Source organism: Alligator sinensis, unplaced genomic scaffold (genome assembly GCF_000455745.1).
Source record: "Alligator sinensis unplaced genomic scaffold, ASM45574v1 scaffold138_1, whole genome shotgun sequence".
NCBI classification, from domain to species: Eukaryota; Metazoa; Chordata; order Crocodylia; family Alligatoridae; genus Alligator; species Alligator sinensis.
In genome coordinates, this window is record NW_005841862.1 from 2,630,568 (window position 1) to 2,648,941 (window position 18,374).

Genomic DNA, 18,374 nt, shown 5'->3' on the forward strand with positions numbered 1-18,374 from the left:
CATATACATCATAGGGGAGGATGGGCCTCATGGGGTATAGAACTGTCATCAGACAAAATTAACCTCTCCATGATCCTAGAAGGCTGGAAATGTGAATTCATGAAGAACAGAGACTGGCCAAGGAAATAATGTTCATGTCTTGGTTAGGCCAAGGCTTGAGGCCAGACTAGGGGCAGGGTTCAGGTTGAGATTCTCCAGCCATACAGCACTAAACTCTGCTGCTCTCTTCCCTCTACATTCTGACTTACAATGATGGACATTGCACTCAGTGGCTTCTTTTGCACAATGGCCGGCAGCTTGGAGATTTCCACAAATCCTTTCTGGTTTAGGATTCAGTCAGAATAGGGGTCAAATCCAGCTCCTTCATACCTAGAATTCAGGGTGGGAATGCAGGAGCTGAGCCCAGCCCAGGCTCCCATCTCACTGGGACCTAATCAGTGCCACTAAACTATTATCTTTCATAAGCCTTACTTGTCCAGGGCATGTTGTTCAAGATCATCTGGAGCTGTACAGCATTTATTTCAGGATGCTGTAGGAGGGGAGACAAATACTCATATTTTTAAAAAATGAATAAATATTTCTTGCTTTTCTCTGTCTTTCCTAGCCCTTCCTTTCAGCCCCCATCAAACACTCACTGGTATCAACGGGAAGAATTACACTGGTTTTAATTAGGCCCTTAGATTTAAGCCACCTTATTGTCTGAGTGTAACTTGCCAAAGCCCTGAAGAACCTGGTGTAGTTGTGTTGATTTATACCAATTAAGGATATAACCTATTAGTTTCAGAAGACTGTATTTCTGTCATCTGTCCTACTAAGTACATTGCCAATAAAACTGATCAAAATATGTTTTTTCATAATTGTTTTGACAATATAAAAATGTTTTTGTTTCATAGTTTTAAAAACATAATTCTTTTGTTTTACAAATTTGTCTTCTGAAAAATAAAAATCTTTTTTTGTAAAGTCTTGTCTTCAGAAAACTTTTGGGTCTCCTGAAAAAAAAATCAGCCTCCATAAACTTTCCTAACATCAAGAGACTACTCTGTGATACACAGTGGCCACATCTACGTGAGATGCTAACTGCGCAGTTGTTACTGCACAGTCATTTAGTACTTGCATACACAAGTGCTAAGTAACTGTAAGAGTTACTGCACAGTCACATCCCTGAACTGCTTTTTGGTGACTCTGACTGTGCAGTAGCTCATTACTACTGTACAGTAGCATCACATCATGCTTCGTGACACACGACACTACTGTGGAGTAGTAACAAGCTATGGCGCAGTAGTAACGAGCTACTGCACAGTCAGTGTCTCGTGTAGACATGGCCAGTAGCAGCATTCCCTCTAAGCTATGTGGCGTGCATGGCTACGCAGGCGTGTGCATGCCATGCAGCCAGGCGCGCACACTACATATCTTAAAGGGAACGCTGGTGAGTAGGTATGAGTGTATCAAGTATTTATGTGCACATTCATCCAATCACAAGGACAGAAAAATGTCATGTGGCAACATACATTAGAACTGACCTAGTCTAAAGACACAAGATTCTGAAAAACTAATGAACCCCCTCCCCCCCTCAAAAGTAACACATTTTTTTGAAAAATAAAGCAACAGAAACATTTTGGTAAAAGCTTTAAGGAACTGAAGACATCTTTTGGGGGAAAATTAAAATGCTAATTTGGAAATGTTGGATATTTTTTATTTGAAAAACTGTTAGAAAACTGTTGACTAACTAATTGTCAGTGCTAAATGAATAGGTCTAGCATTCAGAAGAACTGGATACCTGCAGCTCCATCTAAAGTTAGCACCTTTCAAAATTACAGCTATAATAAGAAGAATAACCCTCTTTATAAGTATGGCTATGGAAATTATATTATGGGAGGGATTTTGTTAATTCCTGTGATGATGTTTTTGTTCATTTCCTCAGAGGTTGTTCAGTATGGAATAGTTGGTTTCAGAAGCTTAAGGAGACTCCGACTGAGGGTGAAGTTGCACATTACACTTAAACCATATTAAATCTGTGGAATGTTAAGTGGTGCTAAAGTTAGAACGTGTGGTGAGCTGTCATATGCTAAGGGTTTCATAGGTCTTAGGGGCTGGAAAGATGCTTTTTGAAGCTCGCCAGGGTTCATACATTTCTTGCCTGCATAGCTCTGACTTGTCACTAGAGGACTTGCAAGCACAAGCATGGCTAGAACGCAGGACATTTGGGCTCCATCCCTGCTCTGGGTGCTGGAAGCGGTGCATCCTGGGATGCTGGAGGGACTGAAAATTGCTCATTTTATGTCCATGGTGCAGACTGAAGTTACCCTAACATGACCTAGGTAGCATGGCCCAGAGTTAACCCTCATCTGAAATGGCATAAGTTTGAGCTGCTCAGAGGGCACTTAGCATGAGTTAATGAGCTTTAACGTGCAAACACTTGCAATGTAAGTGCCCATAGTATGGTCTAAGTGTAATGTGTAACTTCACCTTGAGCTGAGTGCTCATATGTTTAACCAGGAGTGCTTTTCCCTGACCAGCATGTTTCCTGCCTGAGTGCTTAGCTATTGCATAATCTATTATGGTCTTTTAAATCATATCCTTTGAATGAAATCTACATCATACACATGCCAATCTCCCATGGCCCCGATCAGTTTAAAGTCCCCTCTGGCTCCCACCTTTCCCAATACATTCAGACTTTCTTTTCCCAGTTGAGTGAGCAGTTTGTTGGCCTTTGGGAATTTATATGGGTACACTTACTTGTTCAAAATGCTTAGTGAAAAAATCCTCCCAAATCTTGCCTTCGTATCTATCAACTATTTCCTTTAGGAAATAAAAAAATATATGTGTTTAACTGAAGAGTTTGAAGAAGGACTATCCAACATAGAGTCACAGAATATAGTTTTCCAGAATATTCCCTATCTTGTCATTCTCTAATCACCACTGCAACTACTTGGCCCAGTCCCCACTGTAGTATCAACTCTGACAGTGAATAAAAAGAGAAGAATTGGGAAGAATACAAGAAAACAAAAAAAAGAGAACCCTAAAGGCAGATGGGAAGGATAGACTGAGGATGAACTATGATGGCTCCATCAAAAAGAATAGTTTGCAAAGCAATTAAGATATAAACACAGAGCATGGGCTCCCTTTCATACAGTAGAGCAACATGAGGTTTCATGTTCTAACTAAAAGCCCTCTAAAATCACTGCCAGAGAAGAAAATTGAAAATCCCAGACTGAACGCAAAGCCACATTTTTTTCCCCCACTTCATTCCCACTCACCTTGGACAGGACGAAACTTGAATTTCCACCCACTTCGCTGAAAATAAAGGCCAGTAGAAATGTTAGAAAATATTATTGAAATCTCTATTCAATGCTTCACCTACTTCCCTCTTCCTCCTTCACAGGGACTACACTATACACACATAAGACAGCTGTATCCTTTCCCACCATTGCAGCACTCATGTCACAATGGCTGCAGTCAGCTGTGTCAGCTAACCCTGCTGAGAACTGGCCTCCACAACATGATGATTAAGGCACTTGCATTTGCTGACGTGTTGCCAGCCAAGCTCCTCACATTTGATATCCTATCATTCTTGTAGCTGCATCAGTGGTAGTAACTGGGGGAAACTTGAGAGGGAATATCCTGGTGCCCTGTCACTCTTGATATTGTTTTGGTGGTACTCCAGGTGCTCTTGGTTCAGTGCCCTGCCTGCTGGACTTCCTTTAAAAGGATAAGACCAGTAGCAGTTGGAGGAACTATTTATCCTAAGCTATAGGAGAGCAGCATCCAGTGTATCAGCACACAGCCTGTCTCCCATGTTTACCTTCCTGGTAGAAGATCACAGTTATTGATACATGACTTCACTCTCCACAACAGAAAGATGCAACATGCACCAGGAAAAAAGCTACAAGCAAGGGAATGGCATCCTCTCACCAAAGGACGTGTCTCCTCGAGAAGACCCGCAAGATGAACTCAGACTCCTGATGAGGTTCTAAGGTGGACGGGATGATGACGTAGAAGCCAGGACGCAGTCGGTAATCCCGAGTCACTTCCCGGTCATTCAGAAAGAGATGGACTTTGTTCATAGCCTGGTTTCTGGTGAAAAACTCTGGAGGCAGCCTTCTGTTGCTTTCATAGTACTGTTAAGGCAAGACATGTAAACACAATTCCCATTGGTTTCAGTCTTTTGAAACACTGATGAAAGTCATGTTTCAGTTTCAATAAACTGCAAGCAAAGGAGACAGGAATTAGAAATCTACCCTCCTTCATCTTTTTACCAGTATTGGGTTGCCCTGATAAGGCATTCTGATTAGCCAGTTCTGGAGTCCCCTGTGGTTCAGTGGTAGAATCCTTGTCTACCACACTGGAGACCTGGGTTCAATTCCAGGACACTTATACAAATACAGCCATGGAAGCACCAAATATCTGGACTCAGTCTGACCTTTGGATTCTACCTCAGTGGCCTAAAGTAGAGATGGAACATCTCGGTAGCCTCCATTCCACCAAAACTCCTGCCTAAGCACCTGCATCAAAGGTCTGGGTCACTTCTCATACATACACCATGCTTCAGAAGGATCAATGGTTGCCAAACATTGTCCACATTTAAAATAACGAAGTGATTGGAGCTTCCACCAAATCCCTCTGGAGCCTGTTCTGCAGTGCAACTGATCTCACTAGGAACAGTGGCATAGGCCTGGCAAGGGGACGGAGCACCCACCTTTGCAACCTGCTTATTATAGGCTGCTGCAGGAGGGACTTCAGCCCCAAGAAGAAGATAACAGGAGCCAAGAGCTGCTCCAAGTACTTCAGCCCCCAGTAGAAGATAACAGGAGCCAAGAGCTGCTCCAAGTCTCAGCAGCTTTCTGAGGGATGTGTATTAGCTGCTTTGCTACCCCAAGAAGCCTGGGATCCATTGTTGCATTGAGTATTATGTCCCTCGCTTAATCCCTTTTATCTCTAGTCTTGTCCCAGCAGTACCCTGGTGTACCAGAGATATGAAAGTGGTGCTGGCTTTATAGGACCCTACATGTCCCATAGGTCCTATGCAACACCTACACCTGGGGATCCTAGTCCAGACTACGATATCCAGGCCCCTATAAATGCATGTCTTGAATACTCCTGGGATCTACTCAAGAAAGCAGCACTCTGCTTTTACAAATGGCTTGTAATTGGCAGTAATCCTCCAGGAGTATTAGCAAGGATAAGAGAGTGGAGAGAGAGTGAGCAAACATGCAATTGAATCTAATATGTACTATTAATGGCTCCACTGCAGATAGAAACAAAGCAAATACTTTCACTGGTGAAGAATACTGGAGTCACCCGATATTGGCCATTCCTCAAAATGGTTCAGGCTTTTCACTTTCTCACTGGGTTGTGGAGATGTTATTCCTCTGTTTTTGCCATATTTCTCTCATGCTAATGAAGCAATCTATCATTTCAGGGGCTCAGGGGTTGCCCCTTTTCATGAACCATATATTAAATTCATGGCTTTTATGCTTCTGTCAATACTGTGATTCATTGTAGTTCCAATTCAAAAAATGCTCTCGGTTTTACATCTCTCAGTATTAATCTTGACGTTCAATACAAACCTGAAATTGAACTCCCAGCTGCCACCAGCCCTGGTCTCCCCATTAGCATGGATACAGCACAGTGCTTCTGTGCTTTCATAATCAGTCTCAGCCCCATGTGTGCTAGCAAGTACAATCTCACTCTTGTTCTTGATAGCACCTTCAAACAGTTGAGAAAGCGTCTGGATCTGAGGCTGCCGTCCTGGTAATTAACATTGTAAATGCACTGTAAGGGCTGTCCACTAAAGTTAGTTCACTGCCAATCCAAATTCATGGGGACACTCATTCTGGAAGCATTAATTGGCCATGAAGGGGTAGAGCCTGCTCTGCAGCCAAAAGGTGTAAATCAGGGCAGAATTCAGCTCTCGGCCTTTAACTTCCAGACTGAAGCTCAGATTCCAGGGTCCCTCATGGGGAAATATTTTAAGAGCTTCCTGAAAATGTTGGATGAACCTACGTGGCAGAAAACACCTGTACCATTTTCTGTAGAAAATTCCCAGCAGTGAGATACTGGGAACACTGCACTCCCCTGAGACACCTGGTGAAGACCAGCCCAGTTCATGGCAGATCCCAAGACTGAGAGGAGACCATAAATGTAGCATAAAGCCACTTACTCTCTTCCTCTGTGCTGAACTGCTAAAAGCAGAGACCCAGATACAGATACAGACCCAGCTCAGGGTCAGGACCATAAAACTGAAATAAGCTACAATCCCCCTGAAATTCACTGAGTCATAAACCTGCAGTGATTTCTTTTAATGTTTTCTAAAGCTAGTCCTAAAGCAACTGGCCAAGAATCAAAGGCAATCCCAGCACCACCAACAGTGGCATAACATCTGCATTTCCCTTCATGCAGTGCCTTTGTAGAACCAGTAGAAGAGAGCAAGGCACTTACCTCTGGGCATACCTAAATGGAAAGAGAAAAAGAGAGAACATGTGTCAGACTGCGAGCTCAGAGTCCTTTAAGTCACAGCAAACACAGATGTACTCTAGTAACTGGAAGAGGCCAAGCAGATTAAGTTTAGAATCTCTCACTTAAAAAAGCCCTGATTCCTTCATTTGAAAGTCTTTCCCAGGCTCCTTACAATCTGTTCACCATGCTCTATGAGGAAAGGTGATGCACCTGGGGAAGAAGAACCAGCAGCATACCTACAGACTGGGGAACTCAGTGCAGAGGCAGAAAAGGATCTTGGAGTCATTATTGATGCCACAATGAACATGGGCCGACAGTGTGGGGACACGGTCAGGAAGGCCAAACACACCTTGTCATGCATCCACAGATGCATCTCAAGCAGGTCCAAGGAGGTGATCCTCCCCCTCTTTGCAACTCTGGTCAGGCCGCAGTAGGAGTACTGCATCCAGTTCTGGGCGCCGCACTTCAGGAGGGATGTGGACAGCATTGAGAGGGTCCAGAGGAGGGCCACTCATATGATCAGGGGGCAGCAGGGCAGGCCCTACGAGGAGAGGCTAAGAGACCTGAACCTGTTCAGCCTCCACAAGAGAAGGCTGAGGGGGGATCTAGTGGCCTGTTACAAACTAGTCAGAGGAGACCAGCAGGCACTGGGGGAGTCCCTGTTCCCCCAAGCACTACCAGGAGTGACTAGAAATAACAGTCACAAGCTGGCAGAGGGTAGATTCAGACTAGACATCAGGAGGCGCTACTTCACAGTCAGGGTGGCTAGGATCTGGAACCAACTTCCAAGAGAAGTGGTGGGGTCTTTAAGAGGAGGCTGGATGAACACCTCGCCAGGGTCGTTTGACCCCAGTGCTCTTTCCTGCCATGGCAGGGGGTCGGACTTGATGATCTGCTCAGGTTCCTTCCGACCCTACCAACTATGAAACTATGAAACTATAAAAGGTGTGACAACAAAGGCATCAGTGCTTTCCATAGATTAAAGGAGACTGTTTTTGGTTGAGTGGACTCAGGGAAGTAGAGTTTGTGGCAAGAACACATTTCTCAGTGTCCATGCTGATAGCAAAGCATGTCAGCTGTACAGCTTCTACAGAGTTGGCTATGAAGGGTGAGGGATGGGTCTCCTGCTTGTGAGATCCAAGTGTCATTGTACTACTCCCAGTGTGACCCTGGAGAGGCATGATGCCCCCACTGGAGATCTGTGATTGGTATGCTGGGATGAGTCTGAAGAAGAGCTGAGCCCTCCATGACTCCAGTTGAAGCTCATATGGAGCTGGGGCTGCTCATGACCTTGGAAAAAAATCAGGCCTCACGTCCCCAGAACATACACAGGGTGAAGTACAGCTTATGGGCCATCCATCCCATGCGTTGGCCAAGATAGCAAATGCCACACAGCAGCAACTGAACCAGGAACCCCATCACTAAAATGATGAGTTGCTACAGCTTGAGCAAGAGCCCTTCTACTACAATTTGAGCTCCTAGAACTTGAGCAACGGTTCCTTCTGCTATGCCAGAAGGAATACTCCTAATGTCTAGCAGCCTGACAGACAGCCTTCCAGGAGATCATTTCCAGGGCTTGATAAAAAAGTCAAGGAGAATGAACTCCATTAAGGCCCAACCCTTTTGTTTAAGCAGATTTTTTTTGGTTCAATAGGAAGTATGAGCAGACCAGGTGAGGAAGCTACAGGCTCCTTTGGAGCTTGTGGGATGTATAATTCTGAGGATCTGAAGACCCTCACTTGCTTTGGAAGATCAGGACACCTCTTGTGCTGGGTAGGACAAGTTTTATATGAGAGGGTAGATCTGATTCCACTCACTTTATAGATAGAAAAGCCAATGTAGAGGTGAGGTACCCGGTTCCGGTGTTTGCTGCTGTGTTTCTGAATCAGGGACACCAGCACACTACAGGAGTTCAGGGAGCGTTTACTGCTGTCCCCTGGCAAAACTTTCAGCCAATACTGGGGATTCATCCAAAATGCGCCTAAGAAGGAAAACAAGACAACACTTAGTTTCATGTTCCAGCGTGCAATTTGTTATTTTGCTCCCATGTGCTTAGCTTCAGGCTGTACAATACAGAGAGTAGAGGAGGGGTCTCCATAGGAGAGAGATGTGTTGGTTCAGGAGGGAAACCGCAACATCAGCCGCGGCACAAAAGGCAGAAACAACATGAATCTCCATTCATATCAATGGATGGACACAAGGGACAAACATGCTCAGTATCAAACTGGGACAGATGAAACAACACTGGTACAACAGGAACCCAGACTTCTGAGACTTAGAGGTCTTGATTTTAAATTAGTTATAATTATTTATATTGCAATCCCTGCATCCAAGGCAAGAGCAGAAGTTCTGAACAAGGCTGTAAAAGCTATTCTGATGGCAGCACAAATGGTGAGCAAATACATTTCTGTAAAGGATTGGGTGTATCAAACCTTGGGAGCATGAGCAACTGGTGCCTCCTGAATCTGGGGGGACACCCACAGAAGCCACTGATGGTGGCGGCCCTGTCGGGGGGGGCACCAGCTCCGCTGATAGCTTCAGTATTGGCCGTCAGGGGAGGCACCGGCCCCATCAGGGGGAGCACACGCACCCCTGTGCACCCCCTACCAGTTGCCTATGCTTGGAAGCATCTGCCCAGGTTTTCCCGCTTATAAAAACATGCCCCAAGGAATCTCAGGGTAACTCAGCAGTAAAAGTTGGGGTTCCCCACTTTTGGAGACCTGCCCAGGGGTGCATCTCCATAAGGGTGAAAAGCCCATGTGGATCTCAGTGTGGAGGCATGGGACCCGGGTAATTCCCAGCATCTGTGCCTCCATGCTGGAACCCATGCTGACCCATGCCTCTGTGTGAAGTATGGGTTGTCGTGGTACCCAGTGCAGATCTCAGTGTAGAGGCACGGGGCACCAAGAATTCCCTGTTTCTCACACAGCCTTATACCTCCTTGCCAGGACCCATGCTGACCCATGCTTCACACAAAGTCATAGGTCAGCATGGGTCCTGGCACAGAGGCACAGGGCACTTGGGATTCCCCAGGTCCTGCTCCCTTGTGCCACCCCACTCTGGGACCTGCACCAACCTATGCCTCCATGTAACGCTCAAGTTGGCACAGAACCCAGATCCCGAAAAGGAGGCACAGGGCAGTGAGAGAAGCAGAGCATACCAAGGCAGGGCCAGTCCAACCACTAGGTGAACTAAGCAATCACCTAGGGTGCCAAAATTTGTGGGGGGTGGCAAAATTATATCCAGAACAAGATAACAGGAACATCATTCTAAATAACAGTGCTGGCCGGCTATGGCTCCATGTTGGACCAGCCCTGCCCCCAGCCCTGCTAGTGTCCCTCACTCCTGACCTGCAATCCCTGCCCCCAGGCCAGCAGTGGCCCCTCACTCCTGCCCAATGCACCCACCCCATGGGGCCAGAGGCGGAGCCAGGGCCGGTCCTGGGGCCAGTCTCCAGGCTGCTCTCCCCACCGAGCCATAAAAGTTAATTCTAGACTTCTTATTTTCCTCTATATTGGAAGTGGTGGGGGCGCCGAGGTACACAGTTCACCTAGGGCACCAATTACCCTTTGATCAGCCCTGTCCCTAGGCAAAGAGAACACATTGTCCTTTATCCTGCATTGGGCTCCTATGACAAGTTTTTCCCCCAATTAAGTGAATCAGCTGTGTTGAGATGCATCCCAGCACAGCTTCATCCAGTTCATTTGGCAAAGACTATTTTTATCCTAACAGGCTAAATTGTAGCCTGACCTGTGTGAGATGGGGCGCACAGGTTGCACACTCTAAGGCACAGAACAGAGAAATAGTTGTGAAAAAGTCCCTGTTTTTCTGCTGTCTGGGGGCTTCAAAGGGTCATAGTTTTCCCATTCTCTGCAACTGGGAGGGAGCTTCCCTTTTTTCACATAAAAGCTGAGAGCCTAAGCCATTACCTAACCACAGGAGCTGGGTGAGTCAGTAATGTTATGTGGCTCATGAAAAAATAACAGGTTGGCACTTCTGCAACAACTTTGCAGCTTCCTCCTTGCTCTTTGTTGCCTACTACTGTAATTTCCCCCTCCTACACTTTCCAAAAGTTTGGCTGCTCTGTGCATTCTTATTATTTGCTCAAAGACTAGAGTAAAAGTTAGACACCCTGGGCACAACTACACGTTCATTAATGTGCCATAGTTACTATGCATTAAGTTTAGTACTTGGTTAACCAAGTATTAAATCCATGCGCAGTAACTCACACTACTGTGCAGTAGCACTGGTGCATGGGTTTTTAGTGATGCTTACTGTGTAGTAGCCCAATACTACTGTGCAGTAACAAATTAGCACTGTTTTTGCCCAGCACAGTACTGTGCAGTGTTATTAGGTTACTGCACAGTTAGCATCTCATGTAGACACCCCCTGTCTACAATGACTAAGCATGAGACTGCCCTGACGCTTGGTCTGAGGACTTTGGTAACAGTATCCAAGAAAGAAACTCTTTAAGTGTGGGGACAGGGGTGAGGGAAGGAGGAGGGGCAAGAGGGGGGGCAGGCAATCCCTGTACAGACTGTGACAGAACATCTGGGCTGCATTATTTTCAGGAGGACTTCCTGGAACATGTCCTTAAACCTGATAGTGCCTCCCCTTAACGCTATGTCTTGGGCCTAAAACTCATCCCTGATGTAACTCCATTGATTTCAGGGAGTTTCAATCAATTTTGTCCTTTGGCCACCTACCCAATTACCATACTCAGCCACAGTGCTTCGGTCTTTGCACATGTTGTTGTATACTTAATTAAGAGCAATGTTATTTTTTGATTAAGTTAGCTGGGGACATTTAACAGTTTATTTGTAATGCCCAGGGGTCCACTAACCTAGACACTGCATAACCAGGCAGTAAGAGATCGTTCCTGCCTTGTAAAAATCTCGCATTCTAAAAAAAGACAGTGAGGCAGACCTATCATGCTTAGAGCTTCTATTGATTTCAACAGGCATTTCTGAAAAGGCAAGTCTTAAAGGGGATTCCCAATACCACAGAGAAAGTCTCTCAGAACCCAGAACTGAACCTAAGTGTCTTGAGTCTAGGGTGGCCATTCGTCCGATTTTATAGAGAACAGTCCAGTTTTCTGGTTCTCTGTCCTCTATTGATATGAAAATGGACACCTTTATGTCCTCTATTTTTCACCAATCGGCACCCACCCACTCTCCACCGGCACAGCCGCCTGCGGGAGCTCCCTGCTCGGCCCACCTCTGTCACCAACGCTGCCACAACTGCCTGTGGGAGCTCCCCGCTTGCTGCCGCCATGCCCCCACTGCTGATACTGCCGCCTGCAGGAGCTCACTGTGCCCCCCAGTCTCGGGAGGCATGCGATGTTCATGGTGATGGGGACAGTTGCACTAAATAAAACTGTCCTCTATTCTTGAGGTACCTCAATGGCCACCCTACTTGAGTCCCAGTCTAGTGTTATCATCACCGTAAGACCCTTCTTCCTCTGTGAGTGGCTTTCTGTTATAGTAGAGACTAATAAGATGGAACAGATACAAACCTATTAATTTCCTGGCTATCCTACAGGTATTTTAAAAGGTCTAGAATTTTCGCTAAGAAAGTGTAACCCTTAGTCTTGAACCCAGGTGATCTCTGTGTAAACCAACTATGCTGTTCATAAATTATACAAGAAAACTTTAGCCTGAACCCTGATCCCTTAAAGGGGGCATCCAAGTGCTGCTCACCATTATACTGCTTCATCCTTCCTCCTGCTGTGCTTCCCCTAACCCATCTTCCAATTTGCTGAGAGTACATCCACTTCTTTCCATCTTCCTGGCTCACGAGGTCTGGAGTCAATTTACAGATCATCAGTTCTACAAAATGGGTCTTAAAATCTTGCAGAGACATCCTGGGAAAACAGAACCAAGAGGTGTCTTGTCAGCAGCTTTCTTGAGTCCATATGGCTAAAAAAGGGAGTGGGTGTCTCCAATACTGCACCATCCCATGTTACATATGGTAATGTTCATATTTTATGAGGCAGTGAGGAAGTGAATGTCTGCTCCAACAACAGCATGCAGCAGTAGCAAATGAATGACTAAAGGTTCAGCAAAGAATAGCAGCAGAGAGAGAGAGATTAAATGAGGATCCAAGCAGAGGAATCAGTAAAAGGAAACTGGCCACAACATTGCCACCTGCCGGCAAAAATGAACAGAAAGCAGGGGAGTGACACTCAAGAAGATCTCAGTAAAGCTTTGTCCCAGTTTGAGCTGAAAATGTGAGGGAGATAAAATATCCGGCCTGTGTGATACTAGCACTCCCATGCACCCCTACTAGGTGACCCCTACTTCATACTGAATATAGTTCAAGTTGTTGTAAATCATGTTGCACCCATTTCATCATTGAAAGTGCAGTGCAGAAACACAAGCTAGCTGCAGCTTCAGCTGTGGCCTCAGAGACAGGTAAGAGGGAAAAGGAAATCAATTGCATAGAGCTCCCTTACCAGAATTCACCATCTTCATTATTTTTCCGCAGCAAAATCTTCTCCTTAGGGTTGAGCAGGTCCCATTTCCCTGAGCTATGGAAAGAAACAATGCATCTGATTTCTGAAGTCATGACTAAATAAATCTGGTTTCAAATTCAGCAAGTCTAATACAGAGCTCCATTATAAGATTAATTCCCACTTCAGGACATATATCAAATCTTTGTTTCAAGCACTTTTATAGCCATCACTTGTCTGCCATGTGACTACTCCAAATGCAAAAACAAGAGTAGGAATTAGACCCTCAGACCTCCTTCAAGAAGCACAGGCCCCTATCCCTTGAGCTGCAAGGAGTATATCTTTGTTCCTGTTAGAAATATAGGTGCCATAAAACACATCTGAGCAGTTATAATGTTTCTGCATAGTGATTCAGACATGCTGGGCAACTCATTAGTGTCCATGTGTTGCTTCAAATCTGGAATTCTGGGTCTACTGTGTTTGTTAATTTTGTGCAGAAGGAAACATAATAGGAAAAGTACTCTGCCTAACAAATAGGATAATATAAGAGGCAGCTGGAAGTTATTTAAAAGGCAAGCCTACTTCTTCTTCTTTGCTATGCCTTTCAAAATGGACAGCCAGTATAGTGGAATTGTGTGACAGACACAGAATTGAGAAAGGTTCTCTAAATACAGGGTGAAAGCCTCACACATTCCCAACACCTCATTGCTCTTTACACCCCACAAAACCTGGTCAGACTGGATTGATTCAGGGTGTTAAGTGGGCTTTAGCAAAGAAGGAATCTACTACAACCTAACATGAGGCAGGGCTACAGCACAATCCCTGTATAAGTGTCACTCCAGTTTGGGGGCTGGAATAACAACCATTCTTCCTCTGTGGTGGAGGGGCTATTTTTACCATAACCTTTCCGATAGCAGTAGCCAACCTTTATGATAGGTGTAACATTTACTTGTAACCCCTGATGTTACCCAGTGTCCCCAAATTCTGTTACCACTGGGATGTGGCAACAATGAATTCAGCAGCACCTAACCCTAACAGCACTAAACCCACAAGGCAGCACTAACCCCACATCTCCTGCCACCTCCCCAAGTGCCAGTCTGATCCCTGCCCCCTCCCTGAGTACTGCTCTGACTCCTGTCACTGGTTCCCCCACCACTACCACCCCATACAGCTCTAAGAGGAGAAGGGAGGTTCCCAATCACTAGGTCTATGTGAACTAGCAGCCCCTCCACCAGTTCCCTCATCATCCTTAATTGGCCCTTCTGCTCCATCACACGTAGCAACAGCAGGGTCCTTCCTTCCCCAAAAAGCAAGTTGCTAAGACCTCGATGGATTCTCCACTCAGATCTCAGAACCCCAATATTTATGCAGGGTACAGAGAGCCTGGCTGGGTCCCTTGCAAAGGGCAAATGGCACAGAACAGAGTAGATTTCAAAGTGCACCTTACAATTCTAGCTGTTCAGCATGCAGCTTTGCTGGCAATCTGCACCACATCAATTTCACCATCATGTAATGTTCATATTATGTTCCCTTTGACATAAAATTAATGGAAAAGTAGAATCAATGTTCCATGCTTTAAGAGGTTGGGAGCAGCACGCGTGAAGTAACTAAATTAGCCGAACTACATTAGTGCTGATTGATGGAGCAAAATCACTCCATAAACACTTTGCTTTGAAACCAGAGGGCCTACAAAAGCAGCTGTTTGTTATATTAATGCCAGAGTCATCATTAATTTATGCCTGCAGGTGGCAGCAGCATTTCATCCATCCAAACACTCCCTCCCCGGCACTAGACCTTTCCAGTTTTAAACTCACCTATCACTCCAGTCTCCTTTCCATTCAATTTTCCCCCAGGGATTTCTCAGTCTCACTAAATTTTCTGGTCCATGCGAGCAAGTCACCTGCACAAAACAATACCATTGAGTTTGTCAGGCTCCATGCAGGCCTTGCTTTGTACACAGGGCTGCCCACCCTTTCCTACCCACCTCTCCGGGAAGTGGAGACTGGCCTGCAACCTGCCTTACTCACATACTTGGGGCAGGATGCTTTCTGCCAGTCTGTATCTCTCAGCCCTCCAGAGCTGGACATCCAGTACCCTGCCTCATGAGTTTCCTCCCGCACCCATCCTTCACTGCATCAGCCAAGGAGGCCACATGACATTCAGCCATGCCCAGCAAAGAACTCTAAGCTCCATACTACTTCCTCATCCTCTGGTCCCACTTTGATGCTCAGTGGTAAACAATTCAACCACCCAACAGGCCAGCCTTTAGTCAGAAAACCATAAGGTAAATCAGGGTTGGGAAGCCAGACACAGGGGCCACAGATCCAACCAAGAAACTGAGAGTTATGGTCAGAAGCAAACCAAGAGTCAGAAGTTAGACACAGATACCAGAAGCACAAGAACAAGAACCAAAGTCAAGACAAGGCACTGGTGATCAGGGCAGTCTACAAGGTCACCAAGGAGATTTGTGAGGACACCTCACTATCTGCCCTGATGATTTTAAGGCAAAGTCAGCTTCCTGACAGCACAGCAGCCCATAATTGGTTGCCAAAAGGATAACTCATCCCTAGAATGAGTAGTGACTCATCACTCTGCTGGCATTCAAAATAAGTCTAAAGATAGAAAACCAGGGTTGTATTTACCTTTCTAATACCAGTCACTGTGTAGGCATGACCAGCTACCAGCCCATTCTCCAGCACCTTTGTTTCCTTCAATCATGAGATTGAAAAAAAAATAACTTCATTAAGTGTATTAACAAAACAACAACTGAAACCAATTCTGCCCTTAGTTACTTTGGTAAAGCCCCTGCTGGAGTCACAGAGAAATGTCCTGTGTCACTGAAGATGAAATTTGACCCCTAGTAACTTATAGTCAAGGTTGAGCTGCAAAATTCAGCTCTAGACTCGCAACACTGCATAGTTCAAGGAGTATTTGGAACTGGAGGATTTGGTTTGATCTTTTATAAAGGTAGGGGTCACATGCACGTTTTAGGTCTCCATCTGAGGTCAATTTCCCTCGTGTCATCAAAGTCTACAATATTTGCTTCAGAGAAATATCACAGGTGTTAACCTGAGACTTTGAAGATCTAGGTACAGGTTCCTGTTAGAATGTTAGACAATGTATTTAATGAGGTTTCCTTGTTTGCAAATATAAGACAAGGGGCTTTTCCTTTCATGTTGACTGGGGAAAAAACTTCCTGTATGACCTTTGGCACAGAAATTTCTTATTCTTTCAGTGCCTCAGTTCCTCATATCTAAAACAGTCTAAGAGTTAAAACACCCTAAAGGGAGATTAGGGGGAAAAATACACTAAAGATTACATGATGCTCAGAAACTAGAGGGATGGGGGCCATATTAATACCTTAGACAGACAGAACAATGGTTGAAGTTACATACTGCACTTAGACCATACTAAGGGTACTTAAAACACAAGCATCCCCATACTATAGCTTATTAACTTGTGTCAAGTTCCCTCAAAGCTACCCCACTTCAGATGAGGGTTAACTCTGTGCTACCAAGATCATGTTAGGGTAACTTCAGTCTACTCTCCAGAGATAAAACAAGCAATCTGCAATCCTCTAGCATCCCAGGATGCACTACTCCCAGGGATGGAGCCCAGGCGTTCTGGCTTCTAACCATGCCCCTGCTTTCCAGTCCTTTAGTGGCAAGTCTGCACTGTGCAGGCAAGAAATGGTGTTAGTCCTTAATGTGCAACTGCTCATAGAACATGCAGAACACTCCACATATTTCATAGAATAATAAAATCATAGAAAATTAGGATTGGAAGGGACCTCAGGAGGCCATCTAGTGCAACCCCCTGCTCAAAGCAGAACCATCCCCACCTAGACCATCCCAGCCAAGGCTTTGTCTAGCCGGGTCTTTAAAAACCTCCAAGGATGGAGATTCCCCAGCCTCTCTGGGTAACCTGCTCCAGTGTTTACTTCCCTCCTTGTGAGAAGGTTTTTCCTGATATCTAACCTAAACTTCCCTTGCTGCAACTTGAGACCATTGTTCCTTGTTCTGTCATCTGCCACCACTGAGAACAGCCTAGCTTTATCCTCTTTGCAATCACACTTCAGGTAGTTGAAGGCTGCTGTTATATCCCCCCTCACTTTTCTCTTCTCCAGACTGAATAAGCTCAGTTCCCTCAGTGTCTCCTCATAAGTCATGTGTCCCAGCACACTAACCATTTTCATTGCACTCCACTGGACTCTCTTCAATTTGTCTACATCCTTTCTGTAGAGTGGGGCCCAAAACTGGACACAGTACTCCAGGTGTGGCCTCACCAATGCCGAATAGAAGGAAAGAATCATTTTCCTCGGTCTGCTGGCAACTCCTACTAATGCAGCCCAGTATGCTGTTAGCCTTCGTGGCAACAAAGGCACACCATTAGCTCATATTCAGCTTACTGTCCACTTGGCCATGACTTGTCCACTTATTTAAAGTGGAGATTTAAGTGCAGTCTAAATGTAATGTGTAACTTCACCCTAAGACTTGCACAGCAAATGTGCAGAACTTCAAGGAATCTGTTTCTTTTAAAATAAATAATAAAATAATAAATAATAAAACAGCTGGATTAGGGTAACATAGGCGAAAAATATCTGCATAACAACTGCCAACTAGGGAAAACATAGTAGGTGTTGATCATTAATCCAAATTACATCGAGTCAGCTCTCACCCCTAAATGGGTCTGGCAACCCATGAGAGATCTGCTGTAGGTTGCTCTTGTCAGAATATCCCAGAGATCAGGAGGAGCCTCTGCCAGCTTGATTGTCATGTTAACTCCACCTGTAAAGTCCACCAAGGCTTCTGACACTTGCCCAATCTGCAGATCTTCATAGGAGCCATAGAGCCTATCAAGACAAATACAAAAATACCTGCTGTTTAGTTGTAAATTCAGAGGTGACAGGGTTGGACTGCCATTAAAAAGGGGCATGGGATTAGGAGTGGGTTGCAATATCAAACTGAAGGTTTTATATGAATCCTCAACATTCAAGTGGAGGGTGATCTAGATCAGTGTTTCTCAACCCATGGGTTGTGACCCAAAAGTGCACACAGGAACATATGAAAGGGTCATGAACAAACTTTAAAAATGGACCAGCAAACTTTAAAAATGGATTCTCCTTTAAAGGAGAAAAACATTGGAAACTGTGGCTTTTCCCTTGCAGGCTACCAGAGTTCCAGCCTGCAAGGGCTGCTTGGGCCCCCTACACTGCCCCATACACCCACCCCCAGCCCTACACACTGGGGGACTGGAGCCTAGGGGCATAGGGCAGCAGTTCGGGAAGGAGGGGCACTGGATTGGGACTGGCCATTGATGTTCACAAATGGGTCCTGGTACGGAAAAGGTTAAGAACCACTGATCTAGATAACTAATTCCAGGTTAGGCCCTTGTTTGGAAGGGGCTTGCTTCATTCAGTTCCAGTTCAAACCCATGCACTAAGCAATTAGTAAAGGGTTCCCTACAA

At 45.3% G+C, this 18,374-nt stretch overlaps 1 protein-coding gene across 1 annotated transcript in view; it reads right to left on the reverse strand.

Moving 5' to 3' along the window:
• LOC102373948 (calpain-14) overlaps positions 1-18,374 on the reverse strand; it is a 74,447-nt gene that overhangs the window by 10,218 nt on the left and 45,855 nt on the right. Inside the window, exons 6-15 of the mRNA XM_006016590.3 lie at positions 17,585-17,759; positions 15,550-15,615; positions 14,722-14,807; positions 12,911-12,985; positions 12,156-12,319; positions 8,274-8,437; positions 3,913-4,118; positions 3,258-3,294; positions 2,737-2,799; positions 472-529 (exon numbers count right to left, since the gene is read on the reverse strand). Coding sequence (XP_006016652.1) covers positions 472-529; positions 2,737-2,799; positions 3,258-3,294; positions 3,913-4,118; positions 8,274-8,437; positions 12,156-12,319; positions 12,911-12,985; positions 14,722-14,807; positions 15,550-15,615; positions 17,585-17,759 — 1,094 coding nt within the window. The remainder of the gene's footprint in view (positions 1-471; positions 530-2,736; positions 2,800-3,257; positions 3,295-3,912; positions 4,119-8,273; positions 8,438-12,155; positions 12,320-12,910; positions 12,986-14,721; positions 14,808-15,549; positions 15,616-17,584; positions 17,760-18,374) is intronic.